Genomic DNA, 17,857 nt, shown 5'->3' on the forward strand with positions numbered 1-17,857 from the left:
GTTGTAGTTGTTGGTGCTGGTTTTGTTTTAGTTCATATTTATACTCATTCATATGCAAAAAGCATAGCGGCAACGCTGAGCGTTGCGCCGGTTGCGAGTGGTGATGAGGCAATGCAGGAGAATGCAAATATGCCATACACATGGTAGATTGTGAGGAAGATAAGAGTGTAGGAGCGTAATTGCCGGCATGCGGTGGACAATAAGTATAGGGTTCAACTTGTATTTGTTTGTTATGATTTAATATCACTTTTCTATAGTGGAAGTTTTTATATGGAGAATGGTTGAATTTGTTGAATTGAGATCAGTTTGGATATAAGAGATTAAGTTAAGTGTTAAGTAAAGTTTAGTTAAAAAATATTACTTCAGATTAACTGAGGTTTACTTTATTTTTATCCGTATACCATACAAATTTAAGTTACGTTAAGTTCAATAAATTAGTTGAAGCTACGTTAAGTTTAGTTAAGTCAAGTCCAGTTAAGTTAAGCTACGTTAAGTTAAGTTAAGTTAAGTTGAGTTGAGTCAAGTCAAGCCCAGTTAAGTCAAGTCAAGATACCTTAACTTAAGTTATGTTAAGTTAAGTCAAGTTAAGTTACGTTAAGTTAAGTTAAGTTATGTTAAGTTAAGTTAAGTTAAGTTAAGGTAAGTTGAGTTCAGTTGAGTTATGTCAAGCCCAGTTAAGTCAAGTCAAGTTACGTTAACTTAAATTAAGTTAAGTTATGTTAAGTTCAATGAATTAGTTGAGGCTACGTTAAGTTTAATTAAGTTAAGTTAAGTAAAGCCAAGTCCAGTTAAGTTAAGTCAAGTTAAGTTAAGTTATGTATGTTAAGTTAAGTTAAGTTAAGTCAAGTTTAGTAAGTTAAGTTGAGTTGAGTCAAGTCAAGCCCTGTTAAGTCAAGTCAAGTTACATTAACTTAAATTAAATTAAGTTAAGTTGAATCAAGTTAAGTTAAGTAAAGTTGAAATTATTCCAAAAACAAGAGAAACCGTATACCCACGCTACCAAAACTTGGCGCCCTTTAGGCAAGCAATATCTTCATTTCTATATCTTCTCATCACTTGCAATAATTTCGCACGCAATCTCACGAATTCCGCTACTGCACGAAGCGTCAACTTGATGCGACTTTTAGCCTGACTATGAAACCCCAACAACACTACGCTACCAGACTTAGCATTGCGCTCTAAAAGCCATATAAAATTTATTAGCGACGCACGCACGTATTGACGATCTGCCAAAACAAGCTTTTATTCGGTTTTTTTTTTCGAAACTTTTCGTCTGGCAGTTGTGGTCAGTGCAGCTGAATTTCCCTGAGAAGCCGCCATATTTTTCGGTTTTTGGCTTTTCTGTGCGCCACACATGCAAATGTGGCACGCATGCGCTGCAGCATACTTCATAAAGCCGCAAATTTTTGTATTGTTTTTGGTGTTTGTGTGTTTTGCACTTTGTGAAGGTGAAAAATTGCGAAACGCATCAGATAAATGAATTTTGCGGTTTTCAAAAAAAAAGCTGATTTTTTTCATATTTTTGTTTTATTACTTTAATGCCACTTCTTGATGTCTTCTGTGATGACACGCACTCACGCAGCATTGCGCTAACCGCAACGCTTTGCATGCGGGGTCATAGGTGTTACGCTGATGGAAACTTGAATATTATTTGAGGGCTTATGAAGGTCTCTAGGCAAAAAAGCGAAAATCAGAGTTGTATGCATAATTGCGGCGTACACGCGTGGGATGTGGAGGAATTGATAGTTGTTTTGAAAACATTTTCTAGAAATTGTTGACAGTTGCTACTTCTTTCAGGCAATAACCAAAGACCTTACCTAGAGAGAAGAGAAACTAGGAAAACACTCATAGATCAAATTTCCAACAGTGCACTCAATGCTGGATCACAACAAAATCGTTTCGTTTCAAGACATGTAAGTGTTTTAAAAAATAACAAAATAAACAATAACACTAAATATTTTAGTTTATACCCGTCTTTTACTTTCGGGATCCCGATTCCAAATACCGAAAAGTGTACAAAATGCTTTAAAATAAAAAAAAACACTATATATTTTTAGTTTTCATATGTGTTTTAAAATTTTTTAGTTTCGGGATCCCGAAAATTTTCGGGACTAGAAGCAAAAAATGCTGTATCGACCAAATAAACATAAAATAACGTATTTCAAATCACTTTAAAGCAATATTTTAACAAATTTGTGAGATGCGAGCAGAAACTATAGCTGGTACATGGTATATGAAGGAAGGGACAACCAGAAAAACGGATATCATATGACTTACATATGTATATGGACATAGATCAAGATGTACATCCATTACGCTCGTAATAATATTCGATATTTAAACTGAAACATACGAACGTGCATCCATATACAATATTACAGAAACGATTGCCAAAGTTCCAATTTCTGCACACATCTAAAGCGAACAGCGCTTTTCCAATAAAAAAAAAAATGAATTTACATACTTGCAATTATTTAAATCAAAAAAAATTTAAGTATTTAAAAAATACGTATTTTGGGCTTATTCGCGTTTTTAACAGTTTTTTCGCTTTCGGTATGCCGATCCCGAGTCCCGAAAGTTAACAGAGCTTTTCCAACAAAAAACCTTCAATTTACTTGCGATTATTTCGAAATAAGAAGAAATAGCATGCATTAAAAAATACATCTTTTTAGTTTATTCCCGCTTTTACAGTTTTTTTTTTACTTTCGGGATCCCGATCCCGAGTCCCGAGATGTGCACGAAGTACTTTAAAATATAAAATAACATTTCATAGCTTTAGTTTACTCTCAATTTTTAATCTTTTCACTTTCGGGATCCCGAAAAATTTCGGGACTGAAAACAATAAAGTGCTGTTTCGGTAAAATAAACATAAAATGAAGTTTTTTGAATAAATTTAAAACAATATTTTAGCAAAATTTCGAAATTCTAAAAAACATATGATATACATATTATATATCAGAAAGTATTTATGTACCCTTTCTTGCTTAGAAATAACTATATGTATGTATTAAAAAATGCTATAAAATTCTTAAAAAAAAATTTCAAATTCGGAAATTTAGCTTAGTTTTATTTCCCCTTCTAAAAGATTTCCTACTTATAAGCACTTTCCTCAACTGCTAGCGTCTAAAACGCTTGCTTTATTATTTTCTAGCCTACAAATTTGCATGTCCACATGCAATGCATTTGCATAAATGCAAATAAATATTACAACAGTAACAACAAAATACAATTATTTGCATATCACAACTAAGTGGAATGTATAAAAAGCGGCAATGCCATGGCTAAACGCTCAACTCATAAAAGCATAAACGTGTAGCAAATAAAATGAGCGCTGCAAGAAAAAAAAAAACAAAAAACAACAACACATACTAGAATTAAATTGAGATCTCCACATGGCATGCAACATATTGAGTAGTGTTTTGTTGTTGTAGCAGCATACTAGCGGTAGTTGGCTGCACGCGCTGGCAGCCAACGAGAAGAATCAATAACCTCGCATCACGGGCGAGACTTATAAATGCCCTAAAAGCTATAAATTTCCAGGTCAGTCAGTCGGCGCGATGAGCGGCAGTGATTTACATGCATGCATGGCAAACATACAACAACAACAATAACAATAAGACAGGGAAGCGCACACAAACAATTGCATATAGCAGCCACCAGCCACCGGCCACATTAACCGGCAGTTGGCATGTGCCACGCAGCTATTTGCAGTGCAGCAGCGCAACAATGTTGGTAGCTGTGGCAACAACAACAACAACAACGCACACCAGCAATAAGCGCAGCAGTCATCAGCGTCATTGCGTGCAATTTTCGCATTGTTCCAGCTGCTTTTATGCCGATTGATTTTCGCCAGCGCATATATTACTTGGCAATTTTTCTGGTTTTTAATTTAAATGCGCTTTTTCCTCGCCACATTTGCTCACTTTGCGAATTGGTTTGTTCGTTTTTGCTGCGCAATTTTCATGTGGTAAATTGAAGTTGCATGTTCGGCACAACAATACGCAACTAAATGCTGCCATACATCAATTGGCTCGCATGTATTTATTGTCTGCCAGCGCGCGGCAATCAGCTGCCAATGGTCGCTATGTGCTCCCCTGTGCTGTTATGCGCTCCTCTACGGTGCTGTGCCCGGCTCTGTGTTGTGCTCTGCGGTTGCCTACTGTTCTTTTTTAATTAAAACACTAACAGTACACAAATTAAAATTTTGCAAACGAGCTTTGCATCTGCTCTGCGCCGCCGCTGCTGACTCGCCACAAATGCAAATAAAACGTTACACTTAGCACTCAACACACGTAAGTGCTTAAATACCTGCAGACAGACAGACACATAAACACATAAGCATATTTAAACATGTCTATACATATATACACATGCATGTATATACATAGATACATATGTGAGTATATAAGTATACACTAGAGTTATTCTCATTTGTTCAGTTGATGGCTCGAGCTGTGGCATGCAATGATGCATTTTGCATTTTACATCAATGAATTGCCTAGATGCGCCAACAGTCATATGCATGTGTGCATGTGTGTATGCCTGCTCGCATGCTGCTTGTTTGCATATCGGGCTTTGCATTCAATTGCAGTTTTAATTAAATGTGACCAAGATGAGTTTGCCCAAAATGAAATGCCAGCGACACAAGCAGATAGGAAGCAAAAAAATTCAAAAAATAGAAAAACAAGAGCGTTAACTACGTATACGCTATAATACCCTTCACAGCTAGTATGCCGCCCATTGACATCCAGGGCGACGAATTCGAGCTATTGCACGAGCTATCAGAGCTGCCTGTAAGCACAGAAAAAGAGTAGAGAACCCTCAACCAAAGGACGGTGGACCCACAGACTAATGCCGGACATCCATTCGTATATAGATAGACAACATGGAGACCTAAACTTCGACTTAACGCAAATACTGAGTGGAAATGGTTGCTTTAGAAGTTATCTGTTCCGATTCTACAATGACATTAGTCCCTACTGTCCGACGTGTATTTCAAACGTATGGGAAAAGTTAAAAACTTTACTTGGTGGTAGTCGTCAGTCCGTCTGATAGATGAGACTTAAGGTCTTACTCTTTCCCAAAAATCAATACATATTCCGTTAGTTTCACGGGAGAGATATGCGACTAGGTTAGCTTTAGCGGATTAAAGTTCCGCATTCAGTCTTACCTCCTCCTCCTACTCTAAAAAACGTTGCTAAAGTTTTTTCCAACAATCGAAAAAATTGTATTAAATTTACGGAATAACCTTCAATCCGCATAGCGCTTAACGTTTGATGTCTTCAATTGACTCAAAACGGTTTCCCTAGAGCGGTCGTTTGAGTTTACTGATTAGCCAGAAATCACACGGAGCCAAATCAGCCAAATACGGTGGTTGTGACACGATATTAATAGAAAATGCAGTATGCGACCGGGCATTATCGTGAGGCAAAAGCCAAGAGTTGTCGGCCCCTAATTCCGACCTCTTTTTGCAAATAGCTACGCGCAAATGACCCAAATAGTAGTCCCTGTTGACAGTTTGGCCGGTCGGAATGAATTCGGAGTGCACTACAACTCGATAAACGAAAAAAACTGTCAACATAAGCTTGATTTTTGGCCTACTTTGACGTGGTTTTTTGGGCTACCTTTGCTACGATATTCGGCCGATTGATCATCTGTTTCCGGGTCGTAAGCGTAGACCGAAGACTCATCGTCAATAAAAGTACGTCACAAGACATCCTGGTAGTCGTCAAGCATTGTTTCACAGACGTTAATGCGTTATTCGAAACATTTAGTGATTTTGAAACCAATCGCGATTTCAGTTTTCTTAAGCCCAAATGGAGCTCCAAAATAGTTTTCACAGATCCTTCCGTTATTCTAACGATGCCAGAAAGATCTCTGACTGTAAATAGTCGAGTCTCAAACAGCAATCCCATTACTTTATTGACGTTAAAGACGTCCGCGCCGTTCTGGACGTGATTCGTTGTCAATTGACTCAACCCTCTTTGAATAATTTGTACCAATCAAAGATACTTACTCGCGAAAAAAATATCACCGGAGGCCTTTTACAACATTCTGAAATTTTCGGCACCACAAATGATTAGTTTGATGTGACATTTGGCACAGATCTCTCATCTGTTCATATTCAGAAATTATAGCCGTGCCTTGGAAAATAATTCAAGCCAGATTTTGTGACTTTTGTCAAATAGAAAAGTTTTACACACCAGGCAAGGTTAGAAGTGTCTGAGAAAGCATAGCACCAGCAGAGAGTGTCGCCAAATCGCCAGAAGCTAACTACTTTACTTCTACCGGTTGTCAGGTTTCAAATATATCGAGAAAATGAGATAGTGGACGAGATTGCCAAGAGTGGTGTACGGTTGTCACCCGAAAACGAGATCAAGATTAGAAAAACCCCGCATAGTCTATAGGATGATGGGGATAGGACCGTGCAAGGAAAATCAAAATGCGATGGAACAATCTACCTGGGTGCAAAACTGCAAAAGTCATCTATAAAACGGAAGATCGAAAATATACAAAGTTTCTACTGGCACTCAATAGAAGGGACTGTAGAAACAGGATTAGAGTACTCACTGGTGGCACAGGCCACAGTTTGGGAAACTACAAAAACTGTCAACAGCAAGACACCATACAAACAATGGAGATTCTCTTGCATACTTGTCTCGCATCGACTACGCTTAAATCATTTGGGTATTTTTGGTATGAGATACTGGCAGAGAGAATGAGGCCACAGAGTCTATTGAAATTCGCGTCAAGTCCTTTGTTTTTGTCTTGTCATATTTTAGCCACATCAGCAGAGTTATATTTATTCTGAGCTATTTCTTCAAATTTTGTATTGAGCTCCTTCTTGAGTGTTCCTAGCGGACACGGTATTATCACTGCCTCGGATTCGCCTAAAAAGGCTCGACTTAGCCACATCGTAATTATGAACAAATGAAGTTGATCTTGCAGTGAGCTAAAGCCTTCCTACATTTGCCTACTACGCTAAAACTCATCTTTGTCGAGGACAGAACTAGCAGTGCTGCCCGACTGACTGTTAAAATGATCACTTTCTGTATTTTCACCTCAAAAATTCACTTACACTGGCCAAAAGTAAACAAAGAACTCCTTTTTATATGGTACAAACAGATCGAGAAGACTGAAAAGTCAGACACTGTCTAGAGTAAGGCACAAGGTAGACAATAGAGAATCTATTATGCGCTCGTCCCGCATTGGCAAGACTACGCTGTAAGCATCCAAGGTCCTTACGGAATGATACACTGGAGGAGACTTGGTTAGTGAGGCCGTAGACTTCTCTTCATGGACCTAGCAACTGAATTCCAGCACGTATCGCAAACGACCAAAACCTAACCTAACCTATGCTACAAATGGTTTAAAAAAATTGGATTCCTATAATTTTAAACTGTCTTCAAAATAACCAAAGTAAATATTTAAATTAAATCAGGCGTTGCACTCACCTTCTTCACTTGTATCCCGCGTAATGCCTGGCGTGACCTCATCCTCCGATGGTGATTCCACAATGCCACCTACTTCGATGACACTTTGCACCGAATCTGCCGAAGATGATGTTGACACAAATGTCGCAGACGCTGTTGTTGGTGTAGTTGTATTTGTCATTTGCATGCCATCGCCAACACGTTCTGTTTTCCTTAATTTCTCTGCCGACACGTTGGACGTATTTTGTAGCTCATTTGGCAAATTAATAGTCTCCAAATGCAGCTCCGTAGCGATCGCACCGCCGCTGCTGCTGCTTAGCACATCGGCGACAACTTGTTTCGGTGTAGTGACCGCCATTTCCGTTGGCAAATCTTCGCTAGCGAGGTTAATGATTGCCGGTTGTTTGCTGCTGTTGTTGTTGGTATCGTCAAATTGCTGCTGTTCTACGCCAACGATAATGCGCTCGAGCTTCGGTTGTGGTGCTGTGGCGGCGGCGGTGAGGTTTTGTTGGAGTTTCTGTTTGTTAATTGGGATTTCTAATTTAGTTGTTTGCAGTTTGGCCGCGCTCGTTGTGTGGTCTCCGGCGGCAGTAGTATTGCTGTGCAGTTCGATTGAGCCACGTTTTTTGGGTGTTGGCGTGGGTGTGTTGGTGGTCGCAGGTGTGGATACCTTGTTACTGTTCGTACTTTCTGTGGATTTGTGTTCACGCTTCTGCGGTATGGGTGGCGTCGGCGCTGATTTGGTTGCACTGGTTGTGTTGACCTCTACGTTAGGTTTGCCTTTCTTGCCTGACGTTGGCAGACTAATCTTTATATCCACAGTTTCGAACTGTGTTATTTTTTGTGGTAACTCGACTTCCGTTTGAGTTGGCGTTATAACTTCTTGGATTTCTATGACTTCCTTGGAATTGGGCAGCGCAGGCTCGATATTTGGTTCGGCGGACAACGTTGGCACTAGCGGTGCCTCGATAATATTTTTATGCAGCACATAAATCGGTTCATTGTCCAACAAGTCCGGCGATACGCTGGTGGGAACGGTCGGTCTTGTCGTCTCTTTTTTGTTTTTCGCTGCTGTTTTCTTTTTCTCAACTGTTGTCTTTTTCTCTAGCCGTACCGTTTCTTGATCCATGAAATTTCGCTCTTCTGTCAAGAATCCAGCAGTCAACTTCGTAATATCCAAATTTTTAGGTTCAGTATCAAGCTGCTTACTGAGGCTCGTAGTTTCTTGCTTGATCTCTGGTTGTCCGTACTGGACAACCGCAGTCTTGCTAACATCTGCTTCACTGCTATTTACTGTTTTTGCAGCTGCCAGCGTGGAGTCTTCCTTAACACTCACTTCTACTTCGGGCTGCAACAACTTCATATCGTCCACCTCAATCTCCGGCTTCTCTTCGCTTATGTTTGTGACTTGTTTCTCAATCTCAACATTTTGTTTTACGGTTTCAGTTTGTTGTGTAACACTTTCTTCAGACTTTCTTAGCTTATCATCGCCAAAATCGAAACCTTCGTCCTCGCACAACTCATGCTGAAACAGTTTTTCGGCTTCTTTCTTCACCTTCTGATAGCTTTCGATCAGCTTTTGCGCCTCCAACTCCAAGCGCCGCTCATCATCGGATTTCTTTAGCAGTTTAGCACCCTTCTTTGGCGTCTCTTTCGTGATTTCGCTGCGACGTGTCACTTGCTTCTCACCATCCTTAGTCACAGTCAAGGTTTCACTTAACTCACGTAAGAGTGTCGGCCTTTTGGTAGTCTCTTCGACGCTCTCACCACCCAAAACTTGTTCGATATCCTCATATGAGTCCTGCACTTGATGCTCACACTCCATATATTCCACAGCGCCCGCTTCGTTGCGTTGCAATTGTTTACCACTCTCCGATAAATTCAAAATACCCCTTTCAATACTTTGCTTATCTTGTGGATTCTCGGCTAACTCCGATATACGTGTCTCCGCAGACGCGGTGATCGTCATCGGCTGACATTTGTCGGCTGCCACACCATCAGCATCGATCTCAATGCCGAGCTGATCCAATTCGTTGTCGTGACTGTGTACCTTCTTCAATTTGGCGCGCTCCTTGTGCGACTCTGTGCTGGTTTGTACCTTCTCCTCGCCGCTTGCATCGCGTGTGCGTATCTCAGTGTAGGCATTTTGTTTGCTCTCGAATTGGCGCTCCTCGAAGACGGTTATGCGTGGCGTACCGGCGCCGCTCACACGCTCAGCGTACGGTTGTAGCGTGAAGGCAATGGGTTTGTTGAATTGTTCCATCAAATTACTGTTGTTGGTTGGTAGCAGTGGTGTTGCGCTGCTCGTCACAGTCGTGATCTTGCCACCACCAGCTTCCAGCAACTTACGCATCTCATCCGACAGTCCGTCTAGTGCATCTATGCTAGAGCTCTCTTGCAGTTGTGAAGTCGATGTGGTGGACTTGATTACCTGCTTTTTCGTTGTAGTCGTTGTCTTAGTATGCGCCACCTTTTGTGTAGATTGGCGCGTCTCAGATTTAGTCTCCGACGTTTTGGTCTCAGACTTTACCTCCGACTTTTGTTCCACACGCTCTTCCGACTTATGCTCGGTATGTGTCTCACTGGTCTGTTCCGTGCTATTCGAGCTACTACTGGTCGTAGTTGTGGTTTCGGCCGTTTCGACTTTGGACTCATTGACCGCATCTGTCTCGACAGATAATACTTCATTCGTCTCCAGCTTTTTAGTTGGCGCCAAAATTTCGTTCGCTGCATTAGTATCCACTAGCTCTACGGCCTCCATTGCGGGTTTTGTGTCTATCTCACTTACTAGCTCTACGCCTGGTTGCACTTCAGCCGTTGCTGGCGGCACTTTGTTCGACACCTGATTAGCCGTTATCACTACTTCCATATTGTCAACAGCATTTGGCTCATTAGCCTTGGCATTTTGCATATCATTTTGCTCGGCTCTAATAAATGCCGCGCTCACTTCACCCACACTCATTTGGTAATTACGGTCCGACATTGCTGCGGTCGTAATGTCACTTATCTTATCACTTTGTTTCACTTGTTGTATATTTTCTGTTGTGATTGTTGTTGCTTTTATCGGTTCATTCATTTTAGATGCATTCTCTTTCACTGTCACTATCTTTTCACCAACAACTTCGCTTGTCGGCAGCATTGCGTCCGCCTCGGACACCTTATCACCTTCGCTTGTGTTTTCTAACTTTGTTGTAGCTTTCTCCATTTCTGGTACTGTTGGTGGTGCTACAGGTGTGCCCAAAAATTGTGAATTTCGGTATTTATTTGTCACTGGCGCGTGGCTCTTAAGCTCGTGCAAGCCTGCTTTATCCGTCTTTGCTGGTTGGTCTGTGGCGCTACTAGCGCCTACGGTTTCGTTTGCAGCGTGCTCGTGCGTCTTCAGTTTTTCGGACTCTACCACGGTCTTTGTAAGTAGCTCAACTCGTTCTAAGCTTTGCTTCGGCTGCGCGACGTCTGTCTCTTTTGTAGTTTTTCTACCACTTGTTTCCTTAGTCTCCTTACTGTCTTTCTTTTCCTTACTTTCAGCTTCCTTTATCTCCTTTAGGACTTTCGTGTCTTTCTTTTCCTTACTTTCAGCGTTCCGTTGCGGCTCGTTGACCTTATCGACTTCAATGTGACTTGCAGACTGCTTGTTCTGCTGTTGTTGGCTCAAATCATCCACAATTACTATCGGTCTGCAAAAGTCAAAAAAGTTATGATAACAAGACCGTGTCAAAACGTTTACGAATATTTAATTATTTTGAAATATATGCGACAGCTGTTGGCAAAGCTACACAAAACAATTAGAAAAAGTTGCTACTCTGCTCTCCTTTTCAACTAATTATCGCCAAGAGGCAATAACTGCCACCAAATTGGCATGTTCTTTACCGTTGTTTTGGCAATTTATCTGTTCGTTTTTGTTTTTCTAAACAACACAACAACCGCTACAACAATCGGAAATTGCATACACAGTTTCCAATTCTACAAAATTTGAATACTCGCTCACCTCTGTGGCTTTATATTTGCTCAGCGTTCTACGTCTCTTCTTCACAATTCTAACTAACTAACGACTCGTTTATCTTTCGGCCGTTTTCTCACCTGTGCGGCGTTAAATTAAAACTTGTACTAATTACTTTTGCCCACAATGCAGAGCGTAAAGGCCGGGCGTAAACGCAAAATGAGTCGCTGGTTCATCATAAGTGTCGCTGCAGCGCTTCATGTTATGACTGTTACCGCGCTCTTCACTCGGCACCCGCCGCCTTTGTCAGTAATCTACATATGAACCCCTACAATTTTAGCGCTTTGCGCCTCGGTGCTACCGCTTCGCTATCATTGCCTACCGTCGCTTATCATTCTTTTCGGTTCCGTGCTGTCATTAACACTCTCTGTACCCGCCACCCTGCGCGTCGTCGTGCTTTGATTTGTATGTCGTATTATTGTAGTCTCTGCTCACCATTTTGGCCAAATTTTATTTAGCACATTTGCATTGTGCCGGCTTTTTTTAGAGGTTATCTCGGACTCTCTTGCATATTTACTCATACACAGCCATATTTTAAGTATATCACATTTTGTTTTGAGGTGCCGATTCCATTTAGAGTCAGATAATTCAGTTTGTACTAACTAAAATGCTCTCTACTAACTTTACTGGTCTCTTATCTATACTTAGCACACTTTCTTATCTTGCGCTGGCACTACCTACTAATGGATTTGGTTTGGTTATGGAAGTTCAGAATGAGCGGTGGAGTGGGAAAAAATATTGTTACCGGGTGTAGAAGTTATCGTTAAAAAGCTCCTAAAAGTATATGAAGGTAATGTTTACCGGTATCTGTAGTACGAGTATGCATCAAAATAACTGATTTCTTCAGTCTCGCTCTACATTACTAAAACTTCCATCGGAAGACTGTCTCAACCTCATTTAATAGAAGTATCTGTGAACTTTTTAAAAGATCTTCTTGGCGCTTGACGCACCATATTGTCAGCGGAGATCGTTAAAATTCTCAAAAAACAAGCTTTATGATCATTCCTAGCCAAACTGAGAATCAGGAAGTCTCTGTTTACGCTAACCGCCTAAATATTTCGCTTAGTCGAAGAATCTGATATCTTTATCAAAGATCTTAAGCACCTATGCTTAAGCAGGTTTAATTTCCCAAGAAACGATCTACGTATAGGATCATTGCTACCCAAAATGAGTATCAAGAAGTCCCTGTTTATGCTAACCGCCTAAATATTTCGCTTAGTCGAAGAATCTGAGATCTTTATCAAAGATCTTCTTGTTGATTGAAGTCTTATATCGTCAGCTAAGTTGGTTGAAAGTCTCAAGAGACCATCTATAGGTTCATTTCTATCCGAACTCACTATCAAGATGTCCATTTCTTCAACCGCCTAAATACCGCACTTTTCACTTTGAGTTCATAGCAATAACTATGATATTCCGACATTCTTTAACCCTTACAGTTCGACTGAAGACAGAAATTCGTAATATCTAGACCATTTATTATAACCCTACGGCTCTGTTTCTGCTGATTCGATTTTTTCATAAAAATTTTCGGTCCGAATTCTAAGTTTTCAAGTCAGTAAAAGTTTTTCTATTAGAGACCTATAAACTCCTTTGAAATTTCTTGTAAAAGAACGCAATCTTTCAAATTAAACATTAAGCTTACCCATTCGGCAAAGACTGCGGCTCCAGCGATGAGAACTCCTCTTCCACCTCACCAATGGTTGGCAACATATTTGAATGCCAATAGAGATTGAAGTAAGCTTCGGAAGGTCCCGGACCGTTGATCACTTCCGGCGGTCCCAACTTTTCACCATCCTCACAGTCATAATCGCGCTCAGCATCATTATCGACAGCACTACCCTCCTCCTCATCATCTTCACTCGAGCTGGAGTAGTATGTGGGTTGGGAGTCATTCACCTTAATGCATTTGCCCACCACAGCTGGTGGCGGATCCTCATCATCGACGTTGCTCTCCAAATGTTGCTCATGTTCAAAATTAGACGGTGTCTTAAAAGTGGACAAAGTTGTGTTCAATGCGGTGCCGTCATCTTTGCGTTGAGCATTTGGACTATGCTTGCGTACGAGGTCGAAGAGACTGGGCATTTTTTCGTCTTCATTGTCATTAACATCCGTAAATGGTGTGCGTGGTTCTTGAGCTTTGCTCTCGTACGTTTGTATTTTGAAACGGATTTCACGATTCGGCGAGACGCTTGCTGGTGGTGATTGTTGTTTGAAGGTGTGCATTGTCGGCGTATTACCGGGCGCTGGCGATGTTGAAGGTGATGGTGTTTGCAAGCTGCGGTCGCCAAGTGTTACTGTAACCGCACCATTGGTGCCCTGAACGGTTTGTAATTTCGGTATATGCGTCGGCGTCTTGGCCAATGATTGCACACGCTCTGGTGGTTTAGGTTTTGGACCTTTGACTTTTGTGGGTGTGGTTGTACCAGTAGACGCTAGTATTGCCTCTGCAGATGTCGACTGTCCGCTAAAGACGGGTATGAGTGTACGTTCGGGACTTTTTAGTTTCGATTCGGCTGAATTTGTGCGCTGCAAAGGCATTTTCAAACTCACCGGCGGGCTGGACTCTTTAGACTTGCTGCGATAGAGTCCGAGTTTCAGATCGGTTTCGGATTTTTGTTTGTGCGTTAAGAATCGTGGTATATTTGAAGGACTGCCAAGGTGCTTACGTTCCATGGAATTGTCCAACTCAAGCGAACGTTTCGGCGAGAGCACGACCGGAATGCGCGATTTGTGTGGCGATAGTTTACTAGTTTCAACAGGTTTTGCTTTATCTGCCGGAAGTTTACGTATGGCGCTTGCCACGCTCTCCGTAGAACTGTGACATTCTTTATCCAAGAACAAAGCGGTCTGTTGCTTAATAGTTGCCGCAAGCTCAGGACTTTGTTTAAGCTTAATTTCGCCTTCAGTCTTTGCGCGCTCGAAGGAACGCTGTGAGTTCGGACCAAACACCGAAGCTATAGCTTTCGGTATTTTCGTAATGAACTCCTTAGCGCTTTGTGTGTTCTCGTGTGGGGTAGGCGTGGTTGGCGTATTTGCAGGCGTTTGCGGATAGTGCGTCGGTGTTGTGGGTGTGGTAGGTATTGTGGGCGTCTTCGGAGTATTTGTCGCTTTAGGTGTTGACCTAGCTTGCAACGCCTCGCTAGGTACTGTCGGTGGCGCCACTTGTATGGGTAGCTTAGTGGGTGTGGCAATTTTACGTGGTGTGGGTATAATTGAACGTTTCTTCGGCTCAACTGTCGGCGAGCCGTTTGTGCCGGCTACAGCTTGACGTGGTTTAGGTGTTGGTAACACCACATTTGGCGCACCTGTCGACTGTGGTTTTAGCTCCACATTCTCATAGGTGTTTACCTTCTCGGTCTTAAACTCCACATTCTCGTAGTTGTTGCCTGGTATAAATGTTAACGGTTTCTTTGTATGCGCCGCGGACATTGTGCCCGCTAACAAATCTGGCATTACATCCCCCATTGTTGGCGATGGCGCATCGGCGACTTTCTTAAGACACTCATCCAGCTGCACTGCCGCATTGCCATTCACATTCACATTGAATTCTTGCTCCAGCATTGTGAACGGCTTGAGCACCTTTGCCAACTCTGATTTATTAATCACACTCTGGCCATTTGTCAGCGATGTGTAGCTGGACAGATCCGATTCGGACGAATAGTTGGAGCTCATGGAGAATTTATCAATCACTGTCGAAATTGTGCTTGCAGTGTCATCCGATTCCGACTCTGTCTTCAGCGATTGCCCGTCGGCAAACAGATTTATGTAATACTCAGCATCCGGCGGCGGTGTAAAAGGTTTATCCACCTCACCGCCATGTGACGCGCTCGCCGCTGTTAATGTAATTGCTGGCGCGTCACAAGCGCTGTTGGTAGCCACCGCCGCAGGCACCACAACCTTACTTTCGCCATTTAAAGACTTGCGCTTCACGAGCTTACGTGGCGGCACGGGCGGTGGTGGCGGCGGACTGCCCTTCATTGGCCCATTGCTCATAATCACAGCTGTGCCGCTTGCATCATTGCTCAGTACACGCGCACCCGGCGCGCTGCCCGACGTCGCATCCATAGTATTGGCGCCCGCCAACAACAGCTCCTCCTCCGTCTCTGGCTTGCGTCCATAACCGTTGCGCACCTGTAAACGTATTGCGACATTATCTTTCAAACAGCGCACGCATTCAATACGCGTCAGCTCACAGACGCGTTGCTCATCGATGCTGACGATTTCGTCGCCCTCGCGCAATGCGCCCCAACTGGCGTGCACTTTCGAGGCCGGACTGTCGGCAGCGCAGGACTGTATGTAGAGTTTGTGCACCTTTTCGGCGCTACGTGTGCCGCCTTGAAACTTAAGACCGAAACCCAGACGTTCACCTGGCTGCCGGTGCACTATTAACAGTTCGGTATCTGCTTCCGTCTCTATGGCTGGCAACAAACCATTTGTGTTGCCATTGTGCGCATTTGCCACTTCACTTCCGTCACTTTGTTCGCTACCACCACTGTTAGTGTTGTGCAATTGTGTTTGATTGTTGATCGTTAGTACAGTTATATATGAAGAGTCTTCTTCGACTGAGCTTTGTCTTTGCTTGACTAGCTGCCTGCGGTTTGTGTCTTTGGATGCGGGATCGTCTACTTCAACAACGGTCACATAGTCGTCATCCGTTGTTGGTGTCGTCGTTATCGTTGTGCTTGCGTTAGGCGTCGCCATGTTGTAGTGTGGTGTATTTTGTATGTGTTGTAATCCTCGCTCGATGAGGTGCTGTATTGCTTATTGCTGAATGTATGTTGAATATTTGCGCGCTGCTACGCCGCTGTGGTGAGTTTGGTGCATTTAATGCTTGGTTTATTGCGCTTTCAGCGGCGGTTTGTGTATTGACTAAGCAAAGTTTTGCACTCGCTTAGTGGTGAATATGTGCGCTTACTGTTATGTTGGTGTAGTTGAGTTCATAACTCGTTGGGGTGCTGAAATGAAATAAAGTAAAGCTTTTAATGGCGGTTGAAGTAAGTAAATAATGTTTTTATTATATATTTGTTATTAGACGAAGTTGTGGGTGAGTTTTGCTAACATTTGGTTCTAAGTTACTATGAGGTTAGGAGAACATATTTACTTAGTTTAATTAAGCATTGTCATGCATTAACTAAGCTATTCGTTTTGCAGTTAACTGGGCTGTCGGAAATCAATATACTTGCTGCGGTTGACTTGGAAAAGCTCTGTACCAAATTCTACATATTTTGTTATCGACCAGCATTCTGCTAAAACACAACCTTCTCACTTAATTTTAGTAAGATATGTTGGATCTCGGTCGATATATACGATATAGAATCGCCTGAAGGAATGTGAGTCTAATTTATTCTAAATAAATTATATATTTCCTATTTTTCCAAGACTTTTACCAGAGCTATTAGAGGTGGAGTTATCTTTTGTAAAGAGAAATCAGTAAATTTGATAAAAAAAAAGTGTAATGGATTAAGTGGGCGTGGTTGATAAGTGACTTTTTCCATTTTCGAAATATGCTTGAAGGCTTCCAGAGAAGTTTTTTGACTATTTTAACTCAAAGAGGCCAAGAAATTCATGAAATTACAGGCGAAAGAGAGCAGCGCCACGCCCATTTTATAATTTTTGAACTGATCCATATGTGTTTGGACCAACGATTTTTTCGTTTGTGGCGTTGTACTTAGAGTGTCATTGGTTAGGTTAGCTTAAATGGCTGATCAAAGATCGAAGGTGGACTACTATGTGTAATATTTTCTATTTGCGTCCTTAAGATAACCTGGGGAGACGCGTTTCTTTGCGAGAATTCGCCTAAATCTAGGGGACTCATGGCAACCCTCCACTTTTTACTTTTTTTTTACCATGAAGCCCTCTTTGCCTTCCTTAACTCGAACTAGTATGTCACAAGTCCTGCTTTATACAGCGCCCAGTCGTCAGTTGACCCATTCCTGTTGGCCTTGTGGAATAAACTTCTGCAAAACGCTCTGCTTTCCAAGAGCTCTATAGTCCACCAGAGAGGTTTCTTCTTGCCTTTCGGTGTTTTCAGTGGACAGGCGCTCTCCAGTGCAATTTTGAATGCCGAGCTGAAGACTTTGGCCCTTAACCCACCCGACCAAATAGTCATTGGTGACGAATGAGTGTACCACCGGCGTGTGAGAGTTTGTCGGAACCTCTTGCGATCCATTTTCAAGTTTGTGTTATCGGAATTATAAATTTATGAGCGTCTTATATGAAATGGGCGTGGTTATTGACCGTTTTACCAGATTTTACTCAAATTCAACACTTCTCTTGTACTAATTTGTACCTTTCGTATTAATATTAAGCTTCCATAAGTATCTTCAAACTTATTCAATAACCTTTGCTACTGTGTTCTCACAAACTCCACTCCTGCTGATCAACTTCAAACATTACTATCAAATCCGCCACATGAAATTTGACCCAA

At 41.9% G+C, this 17,857-nt stretch overlaps 1 protein-coding gene across 2 annotated transcripts in view; it reads right to left on the reverse strand.

Moving 5' to 3' along the window:
* The window catches only part of LOC105227929 (serine-rich adhesin for platelets), a 307,208-nt gene extending 290,829 nt beyond the window's left edge, over positions 1 to 16,379 (reverse strand). For both annotated transcript variants that reach the window (XM_049458619.1, XM_049458618.1), the window contains exons 1-2: positions 13,073 to 16,379; positions 7,455 to 11,107 (exon numbers count right to left, since the gene is read on the reverse strand). In XM_049458619.1, coding sequence (XP_049314576.1) covers positions 7,455 to 11,107; positions 13,073 to 16,131 — 6,712 coding nt within the window. In that variant the 5' untranslated portion in view covers positions 16,132 to 16,379. The remainder of the gene's footprint in view (positions 1 to 7,454; positions 11,108 to 13,072) is intronic.
* Between the last annotated feature and the right edge of the window lie 1,478 nt (positions 16,380 to 17,857).

The sequence above is a fragment of the Bactrocera dorsalis genome, chromosome 5, assembly GCF_023373825.1.
Source record: "Bactrocera dorsalis isolate Fly_Bdor chromosome 5, ASM2337382v1, whole genome shotgun sequence".
NCBI classification, from domain to species: domain Eukaryota; kingdom Metazoa; phylum Arthropoda; class Insecta; order Diptera; family Tephritidae; genus Bactrocera; species Bactrocera dorsalis.